The sequence below is a fragment of the Cajanus cajan genome, chromosome 1 (genome assembly GCF_000230855.2).
Source record: "Cajanus cajan strain Asha chromosome 1, NIPB_CcT2T_4, whole genome shotgun sequence".
Taxonomy (NCBI): Eukaryota; Viridiplantae; Streptophyta; class Magnoliopsida; order Fabales; family Fabaceae; genus Cajanus; species Cajanus cajan.
The window spans coordinates 52,863,102-52,890,975 of NC_138517.1; the positions used below are offsets into that span (position 1 = coordinate 52,863,102).

The 27,874-nt window shown below is 42.8% G+C and overlaps 1 protein-coding gene across 1 annotated transcript; it reads left to right on the forward strand.

The window, feature by feature from the left end:
- Positions 1–3,906: 3,906 nt before the first annotated feature.
- Positions 3,907–26,533, forward strand: LOC145954867 (uncharacterized). The gene is made up of 5 exons (XM_083069557.1): positions 3,907–4,215; positions 4,383–4,976; positions 5,022–5,141; positions 13,836–14,175; positions 25,860–26,533. Exons 1-5 carry the CDS (start codon positions 3,907–3,909, stop codon positions 26,531–26,533), a joined length of 2,037 nt encoding a protein of 678 aa, XP_082925683.1.
- Positions 26,534–27,874: the final 1,341 nt, after the last annotated feature.

A 27,874-nucleotide genomic window follows, 5' to 3' on the forward strand; every position in this document is an offset into this window, starting at 1 on the left:
ACTCCATGGAAAGCTCTATCATCGCTTCTACCCATCCCTACCTCTTAGGAAAGACTCAGGATATGGATTGGCAACACCTTCATGAGAGAAGAAGCCAAAGGACCTCCCTCTACATGAGATCTTCTGAAGTGCCACATCTAAGCAAGTGTGGGACTAGCCCTATAGTCTGACAACCTAGGCCTCTTTAAGGGTAAACCTCCCTCTACTTCTTTGTGTATGAATCACGAACTCGGGGTATGTCCGGGCCCTCGAGCTACATTAAATGGGCACGTGTAAATTGAAAATTTCATTTTAATGACATACACTTTTCTACTTCATTTCTCTTCTCCCTTTTATCTGCTCTAAGCCTCGTCAACAAACCCTGAATGAACAAGTACATTTGAAATAAGGATGATGAGTCATTATTTTCCCCTATTTTCTTACCTTTCTGTACTTATTTTAATCTCTGATTTGTGCTTAATTGTTGATATTCTGCACTATTTTCTATTTGGGCTTTAATTGGACTGATAATTCATATTTTAACTAATTTGAATTTTCTGAATCTAATTATTCCAAATTTTATTTTCAGGGTAGTTTAATAATTATTTGGGCTTGGAATTAATTTTTGGACTTCAAGTGGAGCAGCCACGTCATCTGCCATGTCACCGCTGCACCATTTTCCACCTCAGCATTTAATTTCAATTTGTATTCTATTTTATTATATTTTTCGGGTCAAACCTGACTTGGGGCCCATTTTGACTCTTCTAGGTTTTATTTAGGGTTTTAGGGCAACCACTAGGGGATATTCTGATGTGACTACGTAGCTGGCTGCCTCCTTCTTTGTTCTTTTACGTTTTTGGCTTCCCTCTTGTTTATCTTTTACGTTTTGTCTCCATTTTTCTTCACGTTTTCTTCGGTTTTCCTGGTTATATTTGAGACTGCATTTTGTTGAAAGAAATACCTTGCATTTTCGTTTGTGTTTCTGTTCTATTTTAATGGAAGGCTAAAAACCCCTGGGTTGGCTTCTTGTTGTGGATTGTAATCTCTGTTTGAGGTTGGGTATATTTGTATATCTCTGTTCTGCTTTGTTCTTCTTCATTTAACCTCTGTATCAATGTGTCCATGCTTAATGAGTTGTGCTCAATGCCACAGTTGCTTAATCTGTGAAGAGGTTGATGTTGTATACGTTTGCTTAATTCATGTAGGGAAATCTTGAGTTAATCTTCGCTTAGTTGGTTAACTCGGATGGAACAAGGATTAAGTGGTTAATAGAGTAATCTTTTGAGAACCAGGGATAAAAGAGTTGCAATCTGAACAGGGAGCCAATCCGTTTTGTTTTCATTTGCTGTGCTACCTGAGTTTTATTTCATTTTATTGTGTTACAAACTAAAAAGAATCTGAAACAAACCCCCCCCCCACTTCGTGTGTTTAAGCCTTTAACAATAAAATACAGTCCTTGGGAGACGACCTAGGAGTCACTTCCTAGTACTACATTTAATTGCATTTATTTGACCGGATACGGCTTCGATCAAATTTGGCGCCGTTGCCAGGGACCATCGGTTCCTGTTAAAGGGTGTTTGTTATTTGTTTTTGTTGTGTGTTTAGTGTTTTAGAGTTTCTATTATGTTATGTCTGTTTTTGGTGTAGTGTTTTAGTGTATCAGTATATCAGTTTTAGTGTATCAGTTTTTGTTTCAATTTTGTATGAATTTTGTGTATCAGTTTGGTTCTTGCGTTTTTGTGTCTCATTATATGTTATGTTGTGTATTTGTGTTTGTTATTAGTCTCCCCAGGTGTAGAAGGAAAGCCAGTTGAAGAATTAGAGAGAACCAATGAACAGTAAACCAATGGAACAGTAACTCGAATTTGGTTTTTGGTGCATTTGCTATCATATGTTTGTCATAGCTGATCTTTATTGCATTTCATAGCCCATTGTGACCAATTATATTGATTCCATTTGGTGTGCTAAATCATTGTTATGTTGTGTTGAATTTCAATTCTGGTGCATTTCGTGGTACATTCTGGTGCATTTTGTGGTGCATTTTGGCTCAAATTATGGTGCGTTTTGGCTCAAATTTTGGTGCATTTTGCTCTGTTTTGGTGCGTTTTCTGGTCCATTTTTGGAGCGTGTTCTGTTTTGGTTTAGGCATGCTCTGTTTTGGCTGCCTATTACTCCTCTGTTCGGGTGCCAAAAATGTGGGAAATTGGTGTGCAAGTGTTGCAAAATCTGGTGCATTTGGTGCGTGTGAATAGTTCTAGAATTTTCCAATTAATTGTGATTTTTGGTTTTGATAGCTAGAGTTGTTATTTTTGCCTCAAATTTTGTGTGGTAACTTCTTTCAACCTATATTTTGTGTGGCCCCAGCTAGATCTTCAAAAAAAGGTCGTTTACTATTTCTTTTTTATTTTTGAAGTTTTATTTCACTATTTTTCCAAACTTTTCTTAGGTAGTTCATGTAGCTAGGCTTTGAATTTTGTTCTCAAATTTTTTGTGGTAGTTTCTAATGATTTTAGGATGATATTGGTTCATTGGTTTTGATAGTTTCCAAGTTTTCGTGAAAATTCCCTTTTTACCCCTATTGTTCACGTAGTAGTTGCATGTGATTGCATGTAGTGCATGACTAGGAACAATCCACACACTTTGCATCCATTTCATCCTGAAATAGATAGAACATACCGTAGATTAGTTAGAGAGCATATAGTCCCACCTGAGAGTGATACCCATAGTGTGAGTGTAGCATCTAAAGTTGACTCAACTGAAAATATGGGTGACCAACCTGGACCGAGAGAGAGAACACTTAGGGAGATGGCTGCACCTGATTTCACATATGAGAGTTTATGCATTCAATACCCTGAGGAAGATGTTCCTTTTGTGCTTAAAACTGGACTAATCCATTTGTTGCCTAAGTTTCATGGTCGTGCAGGTGAGGATCCACACAAGCATCTCAAGGAGTTCCACATAGTTTGTTCCACCATGAGGCCACATAATGTCCCTGAATATCACATCTACCTAAAGGCATTCCCTTTTTCATTGGAGGATCTTGCCAAGGACTGGTTGTACTATCTGGCTCCTGGTTCAATAACAAGCTGGCATGACTTGAAGAGAGTGTTCCTCGAAAAATTCTTCCCTACATCCAGGACCACTACAATCCGGAAGGACATATCTAGAATTAGGCAACTCATGGGGGAGAGCTTATACGAGTACTGGGAGAGATTCAAGAGGTTGTGTGCTAGCTGCCCTCACCATCAAATTTCTGAGCAGTTATTATTGTAGTACTTCTATGAGGGGTTGAACATAATGGATAGAAGCATGATTGATGCAGCTAGTGGAGGAGCTTTAGGAGATATGACACCTGCTTCTGCTAGAGGGCTGATTAAAAAAATGGTGTCCAACTCACAACAATTCAATATGAGGAGTGATGTCATAGTTGTGAGGGGTGTGCATGATGTGGTAGCCTCAGATTCCACAGAACACAAAAAGCTGGAGAGTAAGATTGATGCTCTCACCACCTTGGTTTCACAACTGGCTGCAAATCAAAAATCAGCTCCACCACTAGCAAAAGTATGTGGTATCTGCACTTTAATTAATCATCCAATAGATGCTTGTCCCTCCTTGCAAGACTCTTCTATAGGTCCTGATGCCCCACAAGCATATGCTGCCAACATTTACAACAACAAACCTCCACACCAGCAACAACATAATTATGATCTGTCTTCCAATAAATACAATCCTGGTTGGAGGAATCATCCTAACTTGAGGTGGGGAAACTCTCAGCAGTAGCAGGAAAATCCACCACCCTTCCAGAATAACCCCTCAAGTTCTACATACCAGCCTCCTCAACAGAGACCTCCTCCTCTTGCACTTGCAGCCCAACTAGCTCAACCTTCTACTTCCTCTAAGCCTTCATTGGAGGAGTTGGTGAGGCAGATGAGTCTTCAAAATATGCAATTCCAGCAAGAGACCAGGGCTTCCATTCAAAGCTTGACCAATCAGATGGGGCAGATGGCTACTCAACTCAATCAGACACAGTCTCAAAATTCAGATAAGTTACCTTCACAGACTGTGCAGAATCCAAAAAATGTGAGTGCCATCACATTAAGGTCGGGGAAACAGATTGACATACCCACTGCAGTACCTCCATCAGCACCTGCACCTGTATCAGTGCCAGTTCAGTTCCAGCATCTGCACCACCTGAGCATAATGATGAACCAATTGGTGCCCAAAATTTTCATGCAGGTGGACCTTCTTCTAGTGCACACAGTGATGATCTACATCAGTTTCCTATCCCTCTTCCATTTCCACCAAAATCAATTCCAAGCAAAAAGATGGAAGAGGTGGATAAGGAGATATTGGAGACCTTCAGGAAGGTGGAGGTGAACATACCTCTGCTGGATGCCATCAAGCGAATTCCCAGATATGCTAAGTTCCTGAAAGACTTGTGCACCCACAAGAGGAAGCTGAAGGGCAATGAGCGAATCAGCATGGGGAGAAACGTCTCAGCACTCATAGGTAAATCTGTTCCACACATTCCTGAAAAGTGTAAGGACCCAGGTACATTTTGTGTACCTTGTATTATTGGTAACAGTAAATTTGATGCCATGCTTGATTTAGGAGCTTCAATTAATTTCATGCCTCTGTCCATTTTTAATTCTTTGTCTCTTGGTCTTTTGCAACGTATGGGCGTCGTCATTCAGTTGGCCAATAGGAGTGTTGCCCACCCTACAGGTTTCATTGACGATGTCTTAGTTCGGGTTGGTGAACTTATTTTTCCCGCTGATTTTTATGTTCTTGATATGGAGGACGGATTCTCCCATGGTTCTGTCCCAATCATTCTAGGCAGACCATTTCTGAAAATAGCCTGGACTAAGATTGATGTTTATGCTGGCACCTTGTCTATGGAATTTGGTGATATTGTTGTTCATTTGAATATTATGGATGCCATGAAATTTCCTTCTGAAGCTCATTCTATTTTTCGTGCTGAATTGATTGATGATCTAGTTGATGAGCACATTCATGATTTTGATTCTTCTCATGCTAAGAAGCATTCATTTTCATTTGATTTGTATAGCTGTCTTTCATGCATTGAGTCTGAGTCTGAATCTGAATATCAATCTGAATGTGAAACTGATTATAAGGCATCTGAATTTTTCACTTTGGGTGTTGTACCTCTTGCTCTTGATTTTATACAGTCAGAATGCACTAACCATGTTGCAGGAAGTACAAAAGAATCTGACTTGCAGGTTGAGGTACAGGCTGCGGAACCCCTTCTCCCTTATTTGGTTCTGTCGCCACCCGTCGAAACGGACCTTGGCATTCGCGACGATGGTTGGACTCTTTTTAAATTTTGAAAAATGATAGATTGTTAGAAGGACTTATTCTCAAACTGAGACCTCATCGAACTAACAATTTTATTAAATGATTTCACCAATCCATGTTAATCCCAAGCGGGACCCTCCATGGATTAGTGGTTTTCGCAAAAAGAAGGGTTCTTGGAGTCGCCACCAATGTTTTACTCAAAACATTGGAAAAAGGGATAAGGCAATTGATTTTCGCAAATCAACCTTGGCCATTACAACCAGAGTTGGGTAAGGGAGTCGGTTACGTGCGGGGAAGGTGTTAGCACCCCACAACGCCCCTTTCGGGTTCCCTATGACGGATTATTTCATAAATAACAGTGTAAAATTACTAAATTACCCCTATTTATTAGAAACGATTATAAGCGGAATATTTACATGATGAAAATTCTAAATATGCAATGCAACAATCAGAAAGCGGTAAAAGAAGGGATTTGGAAAAGGAACCTTTGAAGCGTGCTTTTATATATTTAAACAGACGTTAGGAGGCTTTTTGGCGCTCCTTCCCACTACACGCTCGCTCGTTCCTTCCCTAAAAATTAATTTTTACTATGGAAATCAAAAAGATTTCCCTTCGACTAGTTCGAATCCTCAAGCTAAATGCTCAGAACTCAAGAACTTTGTCGGATCGGCTCTCGGAGAGACTTCTAGGGCAGAACACTGCTCAAAAACCCCAGAATACTCAGCAAGAGGGTCCAAAAGTATGGAAAAAGTGTCCAAATGTGTGGAATGACGTCCAAATGACGTCCTATATATAGGAGTGAGGCGCAGTACGGCCTCTGACATCAATACGACCCGTACTGAAGTTTTGAACTACAGTACGGCCGTATTGAATTCAGTAGGCCGTACTGAAGTTCAAAAACTTCAGTACGGCCGTATTGGTTTCAGTACGGCTGTATTGTAGTTCAAATTGTTCAGTACGGTCGTACTGAACTTCTAGGAGGCCGTATTGAGCTCCAATCCTCCCACATCCTTATTTTAAGCTACTCTAAGACTTCTAAACCTATGAAGAATCATCCTAGGGTCTTCCAGGGTCTTCTAGGAGTCCTTTCGGCTGACTTTCCTTCGGTCTTCGAGAGTATTCGAGTCTTATTTCCGACCCGGACAATTTTAGGGGTCTACAGCTGCCCCCCCTTTACTTAGTCAAACGACTTTTTGGCGTACCGGTTGACAAGTAAAGGAGTTGACCCAATTGTCCGGGGAATAAGCCATCCTTCTGACTTGTAGTGTCTTCCGGTGGAAAATTGTTGAGTAGCCTCTCCAGGTTGAGTATTAGTCGTCGCCTCTCCAGGCTCGTGCATACCTCGGTGTTTCTGACAACCTCGGTAGCTGAGTACCGCCTCTCCAGGCTCTGCCTCCGTGTTTCTTACGACGTTAGCAGTTGCACACCTCCGTGTTTCTGACGACGTTGGTGGCTGAGTACCGCCTCTCCAGGCTCTGCCTCTGTGTTTTTGACGACATTGGCAGTTGCATACCTCCGTTAATTCTGATGACGGGGTAGCTGAGTACCGCCTCTCCAGGCTCTGTCTCGGTGTTTCTGACAACCTTGAAGTTGCATACCTCCGTTGTTTCTGACGACGGGGTAGCTGAGTATTAGTCGTCGCCTCTCCAGGCTCATGCATACCTCGGTGTTTCTGACAACCTCGGTAGCGTGAGTTTGCCCTCTCCAGGGTTGCATACCTCCGTGTTTCTGACGACGGGGTAGCTGAGTACCCGCCTCTCCAGGCTCTGTCTCGGTGTTTCTGACAACCTTGACAGCTGAGTTTGCCCTCTCCAGGGTCTGCGGTTTGCCCTCCCAAGGGTTGCGTACCTCCGTGCTTCTGGTCACTTTGGTAGCGTGAGTTTGCCCTCTCCAGGGTCTGCGGTTTGCCCTCCCCAGGGTCTGCCTCCGTGTTTCTGACGATGTTGGCAGTGTGAGTTTGCCCTCTCCAGGGATTTGTGATGATTTTGTCTCCACAGTCCACGATGCTGCTTCGACGATTGTTTTTGATTTTTGTGCCACTGAGGGCTGGATAACGCAGGGATCCGTCTAGGGGATGTGCAATTACTCATAGGTTCTTGTGTCCCAACTTTCCATGGCGTAGTTGGTGCCCATTGGGGAATTTCTGATTCCTTGGGGGTGCAGACACAAAGATGCTCCTTTTGAGGTGAGCGATGCCTTATGATTGGCTGACGTCCTTTCGACGTTGGTGGAGTATCCCGGTTATCCTTATTCGGGTGACTCTTTTGATTTTCTGGTTTTATTGCCTCTGCGTTAGGCTGTTATCCGCTGGGGGATTCTATTGTGATGATTTTGTCTCCACAGTCCACGATGCTGCTTCGACGGTTGTTTTTGATTTTGATGCCGCTGAGGGTTGGATAACGTAGGGATCCGTCTAGGGGATGTGCAGTTACTCATAGGTTCTTGTGTCCCAACTTTCCATTGCGTAGTTGGTGCCCACTGGGGAAATTCTGATTCCTTGGGGATGCAGACACAAAGATGCTCTTTCTGAGGTGAGCGATGCCTTATGATTGGCTGACGTCCTTTCGACGTTGGTGGAGTATCCCGGTTATCCTTATTCGGGTGACTCTTTTTGATTTTCTTGGTTTTGTTGCCTCTGCGTAGGCTGTTATCCGCTGGGGGATTCTGTCGTTAATTTTGATTAGCCTCTTCTGTTAGGCGGATCATCTTGACGTTCAATGATTGGCTGAATGCCAAATTCCGCTTTGGGGAATGATTATTGATCTTTTTTGGATTTTCTCCTTTTGAAGGAGTGCCTCTGAGTAGGCGAATTATCTTGATGTTTGGTGTTCGGCTGAGTGCCGGATTCCGCTTGGGGAATGGTTATTGATCTTTTCAGATTTTCTTTTTTTTGAAGAAGTGCCTCTGAGTAGGCGAATTATCTTGATGTTTGGTGTTCGGCTGAGTGCCGGATTCCGCTTGGGGAATGGTTGTTGATGTTTTTGATTTTTTTTCTTTTTTTGAAGGAGTGCCTCTGAGTAGGCGAATTATCTTGATGTTTGGTGTTCGGCTGAGTGCCGGATTCCGCTTGGGGAATGGTTGTTGATGTTTTTTCTTTTTTTCTTTTTTTGAAGGAGTGCCTCTGAGTAGGCGAATGGGGATTGAAGATCTTATGTATCCCAGAGTATTATTTAGAAAGCCTCTTCAGGCTTAGCTTCACTCGTCGCTCGAGTTGGAAAGCTATCTTCCACTGAGGAAGTCAAAGTCCTTTGACTCGGATATTCTGTTCGGATGATCATGCTTCCATTGGGGAATCTTGCTGATCTTGCGCTGATAGCTTTCACTGGGAACTCGGCCCAAGAGTGCAAGCTGAGATGTCTCTGGGGAGTATTATTTCGGCAAGCCTCTCCAGGCTCAGTTATTCTGTACGATTGGGGAGTATTATTTCGGCAAGCCTCTCCAGGCTCAGTTATTCTGTATGATGAGGGAGTATTATTTCGGCAAGCCTCTCCAGGCTCAGTTATTCTGTATGATGAGGGAGTATTATTTCGGCAAGCCTCTCCAGGCTCAGTTATTCTGTATGATGAGGGAGTATTATTTCGGCAAGCCTCTCCAGGCTCAGTTATTCTGTATGATGAGGGAGTATTATTTCGGCAAGCCTCTCCAGGCTCAGTTATTTTGTATGATGCGGTTGATTTTCTGAATTTTTGCCTTTTTTGTCATTTTTTGGCTTTTTCTGTTGACTGCTGTCATACACAAGCAATTTTTTCTATTTTTCTATTTTATGCGATTGCCTCATGATAAGGTCTTTAAATGTGCAACTGAAGGCCAATACGGCTGTATCCATTTCAGTACGCCTGTATTGAGTTAAAAATTTGTTCATAACCCTAATTTTAGTACGGGCGTACTGAACATGGTACGGGCGCATTGTTTTTTCTGAAGTTTGATTTTTTTTGATTTTTGGTTTTTTCAATAAACAGAGAATAAGTGATCTTCCAGTACACCTATCATCTGTATGCATGTATGCGGTATGATGCACCTAATTCTATTTGATTTATTTTTTCAAAAGAATTAACCGATGCGTTTCTTTGCTTGGATTTTGCCATTCCTCTAGACGGGCTGTGTGCTGCCGATTTCTGTAACCGAGGAATGATGCGTGTTATATCGAAATTGGTGTCATCAACCAAGTGATCCTTCCCTTCCTTTAGAAGACATGTCAACCCTCCTATTGACCACTATATCTCCATGTTTCCACTAGATTATTCTAAAATCGTTTGGGACAAGAGAAAAGAAAGGAAAGATATTCTTTTTGTTCAAAAGTTTGTGTTTTAGAGGGGATTATTGTTATTTTGAAAATGGTTTTTGTAAGAATGGCTGGCCAAGGTAGGCTCATGTGTTTAGGCTTGTTTGATTAAACACTTATGAAGTTAAGAAAGTCTTGTTTATTGATGTTGTGATTCGACAACTTAGATGGTTTCCCTTGAACCTTTCTTTTTGGATTTAGCTCATGGTACCATCATGGGTTTCTTTTGCTTTTTTGATTGTCCTTATTTTTGCCTAAAACACCCCTTTGTGGCGTCTTAGCGGACCTTTGTTTTTGTTTATTTTTGCAACCCTAATTTTTGCCTAGGTCACCCTTTTGTGGGATTCCTAGCGGGTTCTTTGCTCTTATTTTTACGCAGCCCCCTTTTTGGGTTTCCTGCCGAGCTTTTTGTTTTTAGGATTTCTTTTTTTTATCCATGATGGCACCTGTCGAGGCCAAGGAAAGGTGCTCCAAGTTGTCACACACTTCCACATAAAAATGATGCGGGTTTATTGTTATTAAGACGATTTTAACCTCATTTATGCTTATTCAAACAGGGTTAAAAATAATGCGGTCTAGAAATTTATTGCAAGCAAGAAAAGAAGCAATAAGAAATAATAAAGAATGATTTTATTATAATTCTAGAGGAAACATGTGCCCTATCGAGGCTCGGGGGTCGGGCTGTCCCCGAGGAGTAATCTCTAATAGTCATCAGGTCTATACATCCCTATCGGAAGGAGAAGAGCACTTGATGACGACGACCGGCCTTGACGCTTGTGAACCGACCTTCCTAAAGATCTGGCTTAAAGAACGTCGAGAAGGATCTTGGTTCCTCTTCGTTCTTTGATCTTTATTAGGGTTGTATCCTAACCCTTGTTTCCCCGGATTGTCTTTAATGATGGGTAGCTCGGGAATTCCTTGGGAATCCTTGCCAAGTCCTTGTCCGGGCAAGTATCCGTTCTTGGTGAGCATGTGAGCTACCTTCTTCATTTCTCGGGGAAATGTTTCGACATTGGCAATCTCCAATGCTTGGAAGGCGATTTCTAGAGCTTCCTCTGCTGCATCCACGTAAGGTATGGCAGATGGCTTGCTGATGAGTATGTCATCTTCAGCTTGTACAGTCACCAGCTTGTCACCCACTATGAATTTGACTTTCTGGTGGAGCGTAGAGGGAACAGCTTTCGCATCATGAATCCAAGGTCGGCCGAGGAGACAGCTGTATGCGGGAGTAATGTCCATCACTTGAAATTCGACGTTGAAGATGGTGGGTCCAATTTGGATTGGAAGATTGACTTCTCCCACCACTTCTCTTTTAGAACCGTCGAAAGCTCGGACGATCATATTGCTCGGGCGCATTTGGATTCCCTTGATTGCCATTTGATCAAACGTTCTTTTTGGCATCACATTCAAGGAAGATCCGTTATCCACCAAGACTTTAGCGATGTGGTATTCCTTGCACTTTACAGAGATGTGCAAGGGCTTGTTGTGGTTCGGTTCCTCAGCGGGGATTTCTTCATCGGTGAAAGTGAGGTGATCATTAGCCGTGATGTGACTAACAATCCCCTCAAATTTGTCTTGGGAGATAGTGTGCGACACGTATGCCTCGTTCAAGACTTTCAACAGAGCTTGCCGATGCGGTTCGGAACTTAGGATCAACGACAACAGGGTAATCTTTGCTGGCGTCCTATGAAGTTGATCCACGATGGAGTACTCGCTCTGTCGGATATATCTTAACAGCTCGTCAGTCTCCTCCTCGGATTCTTTGTTTTCCTCGGTTTTCTCTTTTTCTTTTTCCTTTTCTTTATTCTTGGGAGCTTTATCATGAAGATCTTCGGGAGTGTAGATCCTGCCACTCCTAGTCATGCCCCCAAGTCCAGCGATGTTAGAGATATCGCTGTCGGCAGAAGAATGGATGTCGTATATCCACGGTACAGCCTTATTTGATTCGTAGGGGAAAGGTCTTGGAGCAGTGATCCTTAACGGTGTCGGACCTTCCCCTTTATTCGTCTTGATTACCAACAACGGAGTTGATGTGCGTTCGCTTGGCGCGGTTGTTGGCTTACACTTAATAACGAATGGCGTGCGATCCATTCTGAACATACGCATCGCTTAATCCTTTCTTTTTATTACTGTTATTAGTAAATTACTAGGAGGGATGTATGAAATGCAAACCTAGATCCCTTCATGATCTTTGATAAGAATGCATGATATGAGATGATGGCGTTGAATATGCATGCATTGTGTTTATTCAACTAAGCATTATCATGTTTTCAGGATGCTCCTAAGATGATGCATGATATTGCTTGGTTTGGATAAATAACCCTTTTTCTTTTTTTGGGTATTTTGTTTCTTTGTATATTTTTTTGGGTGAAAAGGGAAACTACCTATATGAATGTGATGAAGGTAGATGTTAACACCATGTAATGGAAGATTCTTATTCCTATTTATTCTTATTTTAAAAGAGAATGTTGTATGTTTAAAGAATGCAATGTATGCTCAAACAATGTCACATAAACAATGCACAAACAATTCACTCATCCACGAACAGTCACGAGCGAATCACGAGGTAGGGGTATCCTGCAGAAAAGTGCATATTCAAGGAGGTTCTAACTGTTCTCACCGGTCTGAGGCCCCCAAGGTGCCCCCATTATAGGGACCCAATCCCTCTCGTCGTAAGTCGATGGAAAGTTCCAACGCACTGTCGGATTCGAGTTCATGGTTATCACCTTGAGTGATGTTTTCCGACAACGGTCTACGGGCACCTATAGACCCATTCGACAACCGGCCGTACTAACATCCACTCCCTATGGCTTTCCACTCATGCCCCCGGGTATAGAGGGAACTGTTGTGTGCAAAGGTTTGTGTGCAGTTTGTATTTCAAACAATTTCGAAAATTTAAACATTCAACAGTTATTAAAGCCAACTAGGTAAAACATATTATCATACAAGCGAGGGGTAATGAAGTAATTTTAAACTATTATTTTAGAAATAATCCATCACTAAATGGGACTGACTCTCGAGGCTTCCCCAGTGGAGTCGCCATCTGTCGCCACCCGCCGAAACGGACGTTGGCATTCGCGACGATGGTCGGACTCTTTTTAAGTTTTGAAAAATGATAGATTGTTAGAACGACTTATTCTCAAACTGAGACCTCATCGAACTAACAATTTTATTAAATGATTTCACCAATCCATGTTAATCCCAAGCGGGACCCTCCATGGATTAGTGGTTTTCGCAAAAAGAAGGGTTCTTGGAGTCGCCACCAATGTTTTACTCAAAACATTGGAAAAAGGGATAAGCAAATTGATTTTCGCAAATCAACCTTGGCCATTACAACCAGAGTTGGGTAAAGGAGTCGGTTACGTGCGGGGAAGGTGTTAGCACCCCACAACGCCCCTTTCGAGTTCCCTATGACGGATTATTTCATAAATAACAGTGTAAAATTACTAAATTACCCCTATTTATTAGAAACGATTATAAGCGGAATATTTACATGATGAAAATTCTAAATATGCAATGCAACAATCAAAAAGCGGTAAAAGAAGGGATTTGGAAAAGGAACCTTTGAAGCGTGCTTTTATATATTTAAACAGACGTTAGGAGGCTTTTTGGCGCTCCTTCCCACTACACGCTCGCTCGTTCCTTCCCTAAAAATTAATTTTTACTATGGAAATCAAAAAGATTTCCCTTCGACTAGTTCGAATCCTCAAGCTAAATGCTCAGAACTCAAGAACTTTGTCGGATCGGCTCTCGGAGAGACTTCTAGGGCAGAACACTGCTCAAAAACCCCAGAATACTCAGCAAGAGGGTCCAAAAGTATGGAAAAAGTGTCCAAATGTGTGGAATGACGTCAAAATGACGTCCTATATATAGGAGTGAGGCGCAGTACGGCCTCTGACATCAATACGGCCCGTACTGAAGTTTTGAACTACAGTACGGCCGTATTGAATTCAGTACGGCCGTACTGAAGTTCAAAAACTTCAGTACGGCCGTATTGGTTTCAGTACGGCCGTATTGTAGTTCAAATTGTTCAGTACGGCCGTACTGAACTTCTAGGAGGCCGTATTGAGCTCCAATCCTCCCACATCCTTATTTTAAGCTACTCTAAGACTTCTAAACCTATGAAGAATCATCCTAGGGTCTTCCAGGGTCTTCCAAGAGTCCTTTCGGCTGACTTTCCTTCGGTCTTCGAGAGTCTTCGAGTCTTATTTGCGACCCGGACAATTTTAGGGGTCTACAGGTTCCTTCTGATGTTCAGCCAGCACCCACACCAAAGTTGAAGCCTCCTCTAGAGAACCTCAAGTATGCTTACTTGGAGGACGATGACAGATTCCCTGTGATCATATCCACATCCCTTGATGCTGATCAAGAAGGAAGGTTGTTGCATGTGCTTTGGAAGCACAAGAAGGAAATTGGTTGGACCCTGGCAGACATTCCTAGCATTAGCCCATCCACATGCATGCACAGGATATTATTGGAGGATGAAGCTAAACTAGTGACACAGCCTCATAGGAGACTTAACCCGGTGATTTTGGAAGTTGTGAAGAAAGAGGTCACCAAGCTTCTACAGGCTGGGATCATCTATCCCATTTTAGATAGTCAGTGGGTGAGCCCAGTCCAGGTAGTCTTCAAGAAGACAGGCTTCACTGTTGTTAAGAATGAAGGGATGAGCTCATACCCACCAGAGTCCAAAATAGTTGGAGGGTTTGTATTGACTACCGGAGGCTCAACCAAGTAACAAGGAAGGATCATTTTCCTCTGCCCTTCAATGATCAGATGCTTGAGCGTCTGGCAGGTAAATCTCATTACTATTTTCTTGATGGGTTCTCTGATTATTTTCAAATTCATATTGCTCCTGAGGATCAGGAGAAGACCACATTCACCTGCCCTTTTGGTACTTTTGCCTATAGAAGGATGCCTTTTGGCCTATGTAATTGTCGCCACCGGCCCGAAACGGACTTTCGGCATTCGCGAAGGATGGTTGGACTCGTTTATTTGTTTAAAAATATGGATTACTAGAATGACTTATTCTCAAACTGAGACCTCGTCAAACGAGCAATTTTATTAAATGATTCACCAATCCATATTAATCCCAAGCGGGACCCTCCATGGATTAGTGGTTTTCGCAAAAGGAGGGTTCGTGGAGTCGCCACCAATGTTTTACTCAAAACATTGGAAAAAGGGATAAGGCAATTGATTTTATAAATCAACTTTGGCCATTACAACCAGAGTTGGGTAAGGGAGTCGGTTACGCGTGGGGAAGGTGTTAGCACCCCACAGCGTCCCTTTCGGGTTCCCTATGACAGATTATATTTTAAAATAACAGTATAAAATTACTAAATTACCCCTATTTATTATAAGCGATTATAAATTAACTATCTACATGATGACAGTTTAAATATGCACATAGAAAGCAGTAAAAGGAAGGATTTAAGAAGAAACCTCTTGAAGCGTGCTTTTATTGAGTAAAACTGGGAAGCTTTTTGGCGTTCCCTCGCTCTACAAGCTCGCTCGCTCCTTCCTAAAAACTTTTGACTATGGAAATCCGGAGGATTTCCCTTCGACTAGGTTCGAATCTCCAAGCTAAGTGCTCGGAATTCCAGAACTTCGTCGGATCGACTCCCAGAGAGATTTCTAGGGCAGAACACTGCTCAAAAACCCCAGAATACTCAGGGAGGGAGTCAAAACTGAGTGGAAAAGTGTGTAATGACGTCCAATTGACGTCATATTTATAGGGAATAGGCGCAATACGGCCTACAGGGGCAATACGGCCGTATTGAAATTTTTGAACTTCAATACGGTCGTATTGGAGTTCAATACGGTCGTATTGAAATTCAGAAATTTCAATACGCCCGTATTGAGTTCGCTGCGGTCGTATTGAACTGTCAATACGGTCGTATTGACTTCAGTACGACCGTATTGAAGCTTCAATACGGCCGTATTAAGTTCAGTACGGCCGTATTGGGCTTTTTCCCTCCACTTCTTTATTTTGAGCTATTCTAAGACCTCTAGACCTACAGAGAACCCTCCTAGGGCCTTCGAGGAGTCCTTTTGGCTGATTATCCTTCAGTCTTCGAGAGTCTTCAAGCTTTATTTCCGACCCGGACAATTTTAGGGGTCTACAGCTGCCCCCCCTTTACTTAGTCGGACGGCCTTTTAGTGTATCGGCTGACAAGTAAAGGAGTTGACCCAATTGTCCGGGTATTGTGCCGACCTTCTGACTTGTAGCGTCTTCTGGTGGAAAAATGTTGAGTAGCCTCTCTAGGTGGGTGCATACCTCGGCGCTTCTGACATCCTCGGTAGCTGAGTTTACCTTCTCCAAGGTCAACTTCACTCGACGCCCGAGCCGGAAGTTTGGACATCGACGCGCCTCTGATGACGCTGATGGTTGAGTACCGCCTCTCCAGGCTTAGCTTCACTCTTTGTTCGAGCCGGAAGCTAAGTATCCTTGTGACGACGGTGAGCAGTGTGAGCTTTGCCTCTCCAGGCCTTGCTTTGCTTGTTGCCCAAGCTGGAAGCTGTAAGTACCGTCTCTCCAGGCTTAACTTCACTCTTTGTTCGAGCCGGAAGCTAAGTACCCTTGTGACAACGGTAAGCAGTGTGAGTTTTGCCTCTCCAGGCCTTGCTTTGCTTGTTGCCCAAGCTGGAAGCTGTGAGTACCGTCTCTCCAGGCTTAACTTCACTCTTTGTTCGAGCCGGAAGCTAAGTACCCTTGTGACAACGGTAAGCAGTGTGAGTTTTGCCTCTCCAGGCCTTGCTTTGCTTGTTGCCCAAGCTGGAAGCTGTAAGTACCGTCTCTCCAGGCTTAACTTCACTCTTTGTTCGAGCCGGAAGCTAAGTACCCTTGTGACAACGGTAAGCGGTGAGTACCCCTTTTCCAGAGATAGCTTCGCTCATTGCCCGAGCCGGAAGCTGCATACCTCCGTGTTTGTGACGACGGGGTAGCGTGAATATCTCCTTTCCAGGGATTTGTGATGATTTTGTCTCCACAGTCCACGATGCTGCTTCGACGGTTGTTTTTTGATTTTGTGCCACTAAGGGCTGGATAACGCAGGGATCCGTCTAGGGGATGTGCAGTTACTCATAGGTTCCTGTGTCCCAACTTTCCATTGCGTAGTTGGTTCCCACTGGGGAATTTCTGATTCCTTTGGGTGCAGACACAAGGATGCTCTTTCTGATGTGAGCGGTGCCTTATGATTGGCTGATGTCCTTTCGACGTTGGTGGAGTATCCCGGTTATCCTTGTTCGGGTGTCTCTTTCGGTTTTCTGATTTTGCTGCCTCTGTGTAGGCTGTTATCCACTGGGGAATTTTGTCGTTGATTTTGATTAGCCTCTTCTGTTAGGCGTATCAGCTTGACGTTCAATGATTGGCTGAGAGCCAGATTCCACTCGGGGAATGATTATTATTATTTTTTTTTTATTTTTCTCCTTCTGCAGGGATACCTCTTGAGTAGGCGACTGGGGATTTGGGGATCTTATGTATCCCAGAGTATTATTTAGGAAGCCTCTACAGGCTTAGCCTCACTCGACACTTGAGTTGGAGAGCTATCTTCACTGAGGAAGTTTAAGTCCTTTGACTTGGATATTCTGCTTGGGTAATCGTACTTCCATTGGGAATGTCATCGATCTTGCTTTGATAGCTCTTGCTGGGGATTTTGAGTCCAAGAGCGTGAGTTGAGGTTTCTCTGGGGAGTATTATTTCTGCGAGCCTCTCCAGGCTCAATTATTCTTTGATATGGAGGATGAGGAGTATTTTGGTAAGCCTCTCCAGGCTCAGTTATTCTGTGCAAACTGATTGTTGGATTTTCTGTATCCTTGCCTTTTTTATTTTTTTGGCTTTTTCTGTATTTTGCCTCCTTTTTTATGTTTTTGGCTTTTGCTGTACAGAATTTAAATTAAATTCAGTTATTATGAGAGAGTATTATTTCGGCGAGCCTCTCCAGGCTCAGTTATTTTGAGAGTATTCTTTCGGCAAGCCTCTCCAGGCTCAATTATTCTGAGAGAGTATTGTTTCGGCGAGCCTCTCCAGGCTCAGTTATTTTGAGAGTATTCTTTCGGCAAGCCTCTCCAGGCTCAATTATTCTGTATGATGCTGCTGATTTTCTGAATCTTTGTATTTTGCTTGCTGCTGTCATACACAAGCAATTTTCTATTTTTCTATTTTATGCAGTTGCCTCATGATAAGGTCTTTGAATGTGCAACTAATGTGTGTGTGATGCACAAATGCAATACAATTTTTTTATTTTTGTTCATTTATTTAGAAAAGTGAGTGGCTCTCCCTATCCTCTTCTTCTTGGAGGACTTTCTGTCATTGACGCGAGGGAGTATTTTTGTGAGCCTTTATGCAGGAGATTATGGATTTTACAGGAACCCCTCCAATTTTCTTTTATTGACCGATTATTAAGAGTTTCGTACAATTTTTAGAAACATCAATTTAAAGGCATAATCACAAGGTCAAGAAAGAAAAGAAACAAATGGATATTTTATTGATATTCACAAGCGTTTATACAGAAAGATTTACAAAGGGAATTTCTGAAGAATGGCTGGCCAAGGTAGGCTATACATTTTTGGCTTAAATAATTATATCTGTAATTGTCGCTTTTCTCGTTCCCCTAATCGTTTTGGGTGAGATGCCTGAGCCAGGAGTGTAGATACTGCAAGACGCTTGCTTCTAGAAGATTATCACTTGAACCGCCTTTCGGTTTTCGGTTCAAGTGATCGTTGCTTGCTTTACTTTTTGCATCTTATTCTTTTGCCCCTAATTTTTGCCTAGGACGTGTCCTAGCGGGGATAATTTTGCCTTTGTTTTGCCTAGTACCCTTGTACTGGCGGGCTTTTTGTTTTGCCCTAACTTTTGCCTAGGATGCCCTTTTTGGGTTTTCATCCTAGCGGGCTGATGCAAGCAACGTCTTCAAGCATAATACTTCTTTACCACGTCAGCGTTGACTGGGTATCGAAGTTCTTCTCCGTCCATGTCTGTGAGAATCAATGATCCTCCGGAGAAGGCTCGCTTTACCACGTATGGTCCTTCGTAATTTGGGGCCCACTTTCCGATTTTGTCCTTTTGAGCTGGTAGCAATTTCTTCATCACCAGCTCTCCCTCATGGTAGATTCGAGGATGGACTTTTTTGTCGAAAGCCTTTTTGATCTTCCTTTGGTAGGCTTGACCATGGCATATGGCGTTCAGTCGTTTTTCTTCGATAAGGTTCAATTGGTTGTATCGACTTTGAACCCATTCTGCCTCGGAAAGTTTTGCTTCCATGATTACTCTCAGAGACGGTATCTCGACTTCAACCGGCAGAACTGCCTCCATTCCATAAACAAGGGAGAATGGAGTAGCTCCTGTGGATGTACGTACTGAAGTCCTATAACCATGGAGAGCGAAGGGTAGCATCTCATGCCAGTCTTTGAATGAGACAACCATCTTTTGTACTATCTTCTTGATATTCTTATTGGCTGCCTCGACTGCCCCATTCATCTTTGGTCGATATGGGGAAGAGTTATGGTGCTGAATTTTGAACTCTTTGCACAATTCTTCCACCATCTTATTGTTCAAATTGGATCCATTATCAGTGATGATCTTATCGGGAATACCGTATCTGCATATGATGTTCTTCCTTATGAAGGATGTTACCACCTTTCGGGTCACATGAGCATACGATGCCGCTTCTACCCATTTAGTGAAATAGTCAATGGCCACAAGGATGAACCTATGTCCGTTGGATGCTTTTGGCTCGATGGGTCCAATAACATCCATGCCCCACATTGCGAATGGCCATGGTGAAGCCAAAACATTGAGTGGCGTTGGTGGGACATGAATGTTGTCGGCATATGCTTGACACTTGTGGCATTTCCGGACGTATTGGTAACAATCCCTTTCCATGGTTGACCAATAATACCCTGCTCTGAGGATTTTCTTAGCCATTGCAGGCCCGGGAATATGGGTACCGAAAACCCCCTCATGTATTTCTTTGATTACATTTTGAGCTTCGACTTGGTCTATACATCTCAACAAGACCGAGTCATAATTCTTTTTGTAGAGGGTTTCTCCAATCAACAGAAATCCCATGGCCCTTCTTCGGATATGCTTTTTATCATTATCACTAGCCATATCAGGACATTCCCCTTTTGACAAATATTGTTTGATGTCATGGAACCATGGATGATCGTCAACAGCTTCATCTATCAGTAGGCAGAACGCTTGCTTATCGTGCCGCCGGATATTGATGATGGGCATTTCATGCTCCTTATCCAAGGCGAACATCGATGATAGTGTAGCAAGGGCGTCAGCAAACTGATTCTCCTCCCTTGGAATGTATTCAAAGATGACACTTTGGAAGAATTGTGTCAAATCTTTGATATGCTCAACGTATGGTATCAGTTTAGGATTTCGGACTTCCCAGTCACCTCGTAGCTGATGGATGACTAAAGCCGAATCTCCAAATACTTTGAGTTTGAGGATACCATTGTTGATAGCCGCTTGGATTCCTAACGCGCAAGCCTCGTATTCGGCCATATTATTTGTACAGTCGAAATTGAGTCTTGCTGTTAGAGGGATATGCTTTCCTTGTGGGGAGATTAACACTGTCCCAATCCCTTGTCCAAGCATGTTGGAGGCTCCATCAAAATACATGGTCCACGCATCGTCTTTTGGTTCTTCATGTTGTATACTCATTATATGCTCATCGGGGAAATCATCCTGAAGGGATTGATAGTCATTGGTCGGCCCGTGTGCTAGGTAATCAGCTAAGGTACTACCCTTGATGGCCTTTTGTGTGACATGGATGATGTCAAATTCTGATAATTGCACTTGCCATCGGGCGATCTTCCCAGTGATTATTGGCTTGTCGAACACGTACTTAATTGGGTCCATTTTGGAGACCAACCAAGTAGTATGCCTTATCATGTACTGCCTGAGCCTTTGTGTTGCCCACGCTAACGCACAGCAAGTCTTTTCTAATGGCGTGTAGCGGGTTTCATAATCAAGGAACTTTTTGCTCAGGTAGTAGATGGCTTGTTCTTTCTTTCTAGTTTCGTCCTGTTGCCCTAGCACGGCTCCCATGGACTCATCAAGCACTGTCAGATAGAGGATTAATGGCCTTCCCTCGACAGGTGGCACCAATACTGGTGGATTGGCCAAGCACTGTTTGACTTTGTCAAAAGCTCGTTGACAATTCTCATCCCAAGTTTCGGAATGATTCTTGCGCAACAGCTTGAATATCGGTTTGCACGTGTCAGTCAACCGTGCGATGAACCTTGCGACGTAGTTCACCCTGCCGAGGAATCCTCTAATTTCTTTCTCAGTTTTAGGAGGAGGCATTTCCATTATTGCCTTTACTTTATCGGGGTCCACCTCTATGCCTTTTTCACTGACGATGAACCCAAGAAGCTTACCCGACCGAACTCCGAAAGTACACTTAGCCGGGTTTAGCTTAAGCTGATACTTACGAAGCCGATTGAATAATTTTCTCAAATATTGGACGTGGTCCATCTCGTCTTTTGACTTTGCGATCATGTCATCCACGTATACTTCAATTTCTTTGTGGATCATATCGTGGAATAGCGTCACCATCGCTCGTTGGTAGGTGGCACCCGCATTTTTAAGTCCAAAAGGCATCACCCTGTAGCAGAAAGTTCCCCAGGGTGTAATGAAAGAAGTTTTCTCGCGGTCTTCTATATTCATCTTGATTTGATTATACCCCGAGTATCCATCCATAAAGGAATAGAGTGTGTTTGTGGCGGTGTGATCCACGAGTGTATCAATATGTGGCAAGGGAAAATCGTCCTTTGGACTGGCACGATTCAAATCCCTATAATCAACACACACTCTAACCTTCCCATTCTTTTTGACGACTGGCACAATGTTAGCCAGCCATTCGGGATACTGGGATACAACCAAGAATCCCGCGTCCAATTGTTTTTCCACCTCCTCCTTAATTTTTAAGGACCATTCGGGCTTGATTCGTCGAAGCTTTTGCTTAATAGGTCGAGACCCCTCTTTTAAGGGCAACTTGTGTTCGACAATGTTGGAGTCCAACCCGGGCATATCATGGTACGACCATGCAAATACGTCCTTGTATTCCCTCAATAATTGAATTAATTGCGTTTTTATTCCATCACTGATACGGGTCCCAATGTTGACCTCTTTCAATTCTTGACCCTGCCCCAAATTCACGGTCTCCAATTCTTCTTGATTCGGTTGGAGTAGACGAGCTTCTTGATCTAGCAGTCTTTGCAGATCCGGAGAGATGGTCTCCTCATCACTGTCCAACTCAACCCATTCACCTTCGGCTTTCGGATCCCGGTCAGAGCGAGCAATCACAGACATAATTATTTATTGGTTCTGTTTAGGTTTAGAGTTTATTAATATTAATGAGAGAGGGAGAATAGAACAAAATGAGAGAATAATGTGTGAAAAAATGCCTTTTTATTGATATATGAGTGTAAAACTGTACAAAACCCTTTATTTACATGAAAAGGTCCTCATGATCTCGGGTACTGATCATGAGTCCCTAAAAGAAAAAATGTGGAGGGGCCCTATCATGGCTTGCCCTTCTCTCTACTCCTGCTGCGGTAGAGGATTCTTGCTCACGTCGGGCGCCGTCGAATCGAAAGTGACCCACCCAGCGTCGATAAGGTCTTGGACCTTATACTTGAGAGCTCGGCAGTTCTCCGTTGAATGCCCTTGTGCCCCCGAGTGGTATAGACATTTGTCTTGTGGATTGTACCAATCGGGGTAGGGTGGATTCACCTTCTTTGGTGGAATGTAAGCTATAAGACGCGCCTCTACTAGCTTCGGCAGGAGATCGCTGTAAGTGGTCGGAAGTCTATCAAACTTCTTCACAGAGTTGTTTTGCGATTTGCCTGACTTCGAAGCGGAAGAAGACGGAGCAATGGTTACAGCGTTGACTCCTCCTTCTTTCTTCTTCCCAAAGGCCTTCTTAGCTTCATATGATTGGGAAGGCTTAGCCAGCTTCCCACTTTTAAGTCCTTGTTCCACCCTTTCTCCTATGGTGATGATGTCCGAGAAGAGTGTCGTTGTGTTCCCTATCATTTTATCGTAATAGGGACCAGTCAACGAGTTGATGAATAAGGACACCGTCTCCTTATCCGACAGCGGGGGCTCTATCTGTGCCGCCAACTCCCTCCAACGTTGGGCGTACGCCTTGAAGGATTCATCGTTCTTTTTACTCAAGGCTTGAAGATCAGACCTATCGGGTGTTAGGTCGATGTTGTATTTGTAGCGCTTGAGGAAGGCGTCGGCCAACTGCCTCCATGTGTGTACTAGATTTCCATCTAGCTGCATATACCAGTTGAGTGCAGTTTCAGCTAAGCTCTCTTGAAAGCAGTGGATCAAGAGCTTTTCATTTGTGGCATATGCAGCCATCTTGCGACAGTACATGGTGAGATGACTTTCAGGGCAAGTCGATCCCACGTACTTTGGGAAATCCGGCACTTTAAATTTAAGAGGGAATTGAATGTCCCTCACTAAACACATGTCGGCGGCATCCTTAATGTCAAAGTCATGCCCCTCCATAGCCCTTAGCCGATCCTCGAGGGCATGGAATTGTTCCTTTGAGACCTCGGGCTCTTTTATTATAATTCCTGCCCCAAGGGGTACGGCGTTTGGAGGATCTTTTTCATGCTCTTCCTCCTCTCCCTCATGATGGGACCCATGATCACTATGATGAGAATCATGGATGTTGTGATGACGCATGAGTTCCATCATTTGCACCATCTGCTCTTTAAGCTGTGAAAGCTCGGTTGTGAGCTTCTTGTTTTGCTCCTCCAATGCTTCCATTTTCTTGATTTTCCGTGCGCGCGTAAGGACAGAGAGATGACCAGCCACTTTCTAAAATGAATGTTTAGTTAGTTTATTTTATGGAATGAATACACTCTTTAACATGAGCTTGATAAACCTCCATCTTTAAGGCGCTGCCTTTTTAAGACGGAAGTTTACCACCCTTCTTTATCTATGATTTCTCCCCAACGGAGAATCTCTATAGTCATGGGTCTCTTTCACTCATGTCAAGAGGTATTGGTGATCCTAAAATGTATGTTTTCATGAGGATGCATGATGTCTTATTGGTAATGATGCCTATGCTCCTTACTTTTATTATATTTTCACACATGGTTTTTCCTCTCACGTCATGGTTTTTTCATGCATGAGGATTATTTTTAGACCTTATCACGAGGTTATTTATTAATGCACAAACAATTGCACATAAGCATTTACACAAACAATTCACTCATCCACGAACAGTCACGAGCGAATCACGAGGTAGGGGTCTCCTGCAGAAAAGTGCATATTCAAGGAGGATCTAACTGTTCTCACTTGGTCAAAGGCCCCCAAGGTGCCCCCATTATAGGGACCCAATTCCTCTCGTCGTAGGTCGATGGAAAGTTCCAACGCACCGTCGGACTTAAGTTCATGGTTATCACCTTGAGTGATGCTTTCCGACAACGGTCTACGGGCACCTATAGACCCATTCGACAACCGGCCGTACTAACATCCACTCCCTATGGTTAATCACTCATGCCCCCGGGTATAGAGGGAACTGTTGTGTGCAAAGGTTTGTGTGCAGTTTTTATTTCAAACAATTGCGTAAATTTAAAAATACAACAGTTATTAAAGCCAAATAGATAAACATGTTATCATACAAGTGAGGGGTAATAAAGTAATTTTAACTATTATTTGTTAAAAATAATCTGTCACTAAATGGGACTGACTCTCGAGGCTTCCCCAGTGGAGTCGCCATCTGTCGCCACCGGCCCGAAACGGACTTTCGGCATTCGCGAAGGATGGTTGGACTCGTTTATTTGTTTAAAAATATGGATTACTAGAATGACTTATTCTCAAACTGAGACCTCGTCAAACGAGCAATTTTATTAAATGATTCACCAATCCATATTAATCCCAAGCGGGACCCTCCATGGATTAGTGGTTTTCGCAAAAGGAGGGTTCGTGGAGTCGCCACCAATGTTTTACTCAAAACATTGGAAAAAGGGATAAGGCAATTGATTTTATAAATCAACTTTGGCCATTACAACCAGAGTTGGGTAAGGGAGTCGGTTACGCGTGGGGAAGGTGTTAGCACCCCACAGCGTCCCTTTCGGGTTCCCTATGACAGATTATATTTTAAAATAACAGTATAAAATTACTAAATTACCCCTATTTATTATAAGCGATTATAAATTAACTATCTACATGATGACAGTTTAAATATGCACATAGAAAGCAGTAAAAGGAAGGATTTAAGAAGAAACCTCTTGAAGCGTGCTTTTATTGAGTAAAAATGGGAAGCTTTTTGGCGTTCCCTCGCTCTACAAGCTCGCTCGCTCCTTCCTAAAAACTTTTGACTATGGAAATCCGGAGGATTTCCCTTCGACTAGGTTCGAATCTCCAAGCTAAGTGCTCGGAATTCCAGAACTTCGTCGGATCGACTCCCAGAGAGATTTCTAGGGCAGAACACTGCTCAAAAACCCCAGAATACTCAGGGAGGGAGTCAAAACTGAGTGGAAAAGTGTGTAATGACGTCCAATTGACGTCATATTTATAGGGAATAGGCGCAATACGGCCTACAGGGGCAATACGGCCGTATTGAAATTTTTGAACTTCAATACGGTCGTATTGGAGTTCAATACGGTCGTATTGAAATTCAGAAATTTCAATACGCCCGTATTGAGTTCGCTGCGGTCGTATTGAACTGTCAATACGGTCGTATTGACTTCAGTACGACCGTATTGAAGCTTCAATACGGCCGTATTAAGTTCAGTACGGCCGTATTGGGCTTTTTCCCTCCACTTCTTTATTTTGAGCTATTCTAAGACCTCTAGACCTACAGAGAACCCTCCTAGGGCCTTCGAGGAGTCCTTCTGGCTGATTATCCTTCAGTCTTCGAGAGTCTTCAAGCTTTATTTCCGACCCGGACAATTTTAGGGGTCTACAGTAATGCCCCTGGCAAATTCTAGCGGTGCATGCTCAGTATTTTTAGTGATTTTCTTAAAAATTGCATAGAGGTGTTTATGGATGATTTTACTGTTTATGGATCCTCTTTTGATGCATGTTTGAATAGTTCGGATAGAATTCTGAATAGATGCATTGAGACTAACCTTGTTCTTAATTTTGAGAAATGTCATTTTATGGTAGAGCAGGGTATAGTTTTAGGGCATATCATTTCTAGTCGGGGCATTCAGGTTCACCCTACAAAGATATCTGTCATTGCACAATTGCCTTACCCCTCTTGCGTGCGAGATGTGCGATCTTTTCTTGGCCATGCAGGTTTCTACAGGCGCTTCATTAAGGACTTCAGCAAGAAAGCCCTTCCACTATCCAGCTTGCTTCAGAAGGATATGGAATTTAATTTTGATGACAGGTGCAAGGAGGCGTTTGATTGCCTCAAGAGAGCCTTGACCACCACTCCTATCATTCAGGCCCCAGACTGGACAGTTCCCTTCGAGCTGATGTGTGATGCTTCAAATTATGCACTAGGGGTTGTCTTAGCACAGAGGGTTGACAAATTACCTAGGGTGATATACTACGCTTCCAGGACATTAGATGCTGCTCAAGAAAATTACACGACCACGGAAAAGGAACTTTTAGCTATTGTTTTTGCACTTGATAAATTTCGATCATATTTGCTTGGTTCTCGTGTTGTTGTTTTTACAGATCATGCAGCTCTGAAGTACCTGTTGAAGAAGGCTGACTCCAAGCCTAGGCTAATCAGATGGATGCTATGGCTTCAAGAGTTTGACTTGGACATCCTTCACAGGAGCAGAGCACAAAACTTGGTGGCAGACTATCTCAGAAGGATTGAGAGAGCTGAGGATGAGGACACTTTGCCCATTCAGGATGATTTTCCTGATGAACACTTGTTAACAGTTTCTGTTCATTCCCCCACCCCTTGGTTTGCGAACATTGTCAATTATTTAGTTGCTTCTGTTTTCCTCCTTTAGCATCTAGAGCTCAGATTGATAAACTTAAGAGTGATGCTAAACATTATGTTTGGGATGACCCCTATTTGTGGAAGTTTTGCAATGATTAGGTAATCAGGTGATGGCAAACTCTAGGAGAAGTGATAGGTGTCTTCTCCTCAGATTCACCAATGCTTGGATCTCTTCAAGAAAACTTGAAACTGAAGTAAAGAACTCTTAGGATGAAGAATGATTTTCGGAACTAAAGTTTCCTAAGTTATGGAGGGAAGTATCCAAGCTTAAGAAGCAATGGATTGCTCACTTCAAAAGGAAGGAAGAAGATGAACTTTCCTAGGGTTTTGAGGTGAGAACTCTTGGTGACTTTGAAGGGGAAACTCGGCAATAATGCTCTCAAATTTCATTAATCTCAAAGTGAATACAAAGAGTAGAAGAAGTACTTAAGTAAGCATCCGGATTTGCACACTTTTGGGCGCCTAAGTTAAAGCTTACATGTGGCGCCCAAAATTTGAATTCAAATTTGAAATTTGAATTCAAATTTTGGCTCCCATGTGTTTGGCCGAAACTTTAGGTACCAAAGGTGCATCTAAGTTGAATTTGGAGTGTCATTTAGGGTTAATTTGAGTGGCACATGTTTAGCCACCCATGGTGTTAAACATGTGACTCAAATGTAACTTAAATGACTTCCAAATTAAACCTAGTTTAGTCTAATTTTCTTATTTAAGTAATCCTTGTATAATCCTAATCTAATGGCCTAAATACAATGGCCAATCAATTACAATGGAAAGGAAAAATTACAAGAATGAAAATGAGCCCAATATTGGGTACCAAAAGCCCAAAGGCCCATGAAGTCCAAAACTAGGCCCAACAAGCCTATAGCCTAAAATGCTACTCTAAGTGGTCCAAAATACAAGACCAAAATATAATCAAACTTATACTAAGAAAACATAAGAAGAATGTTTATAACAAGATAAGCCCATATGAAACTTGATTTGGGCCTTCCAAGCCCATAGGGCCCATTGGGCCTTGACTGGCCCAATCTTCCATGTCTAGCCCACTCCTCTTGGATCTTTGAGTGTGTCACCTCTTGCATTCCAAAGTATGATTCCATCATCCCCTCCCTCTTGAAAAGGATTTGTCCTCAAATCTAGAGGATGCATGGAAGAAAAATCAACACCTACATGTATAACATGCAAGGAATAAGAAGTGAGATGGTAAGAGAATAGTTCATGGATCCTAAGAGGAGTCCTACTATCTATCCTAATAAAGAAAAATAAAATATCAAAGTTAGACTCTATAAAAATAAAAATAGGCTCCTCTTCTAAGCATAACCTTGTCGCAACCCGAAAATTTCCGATCTTGCGA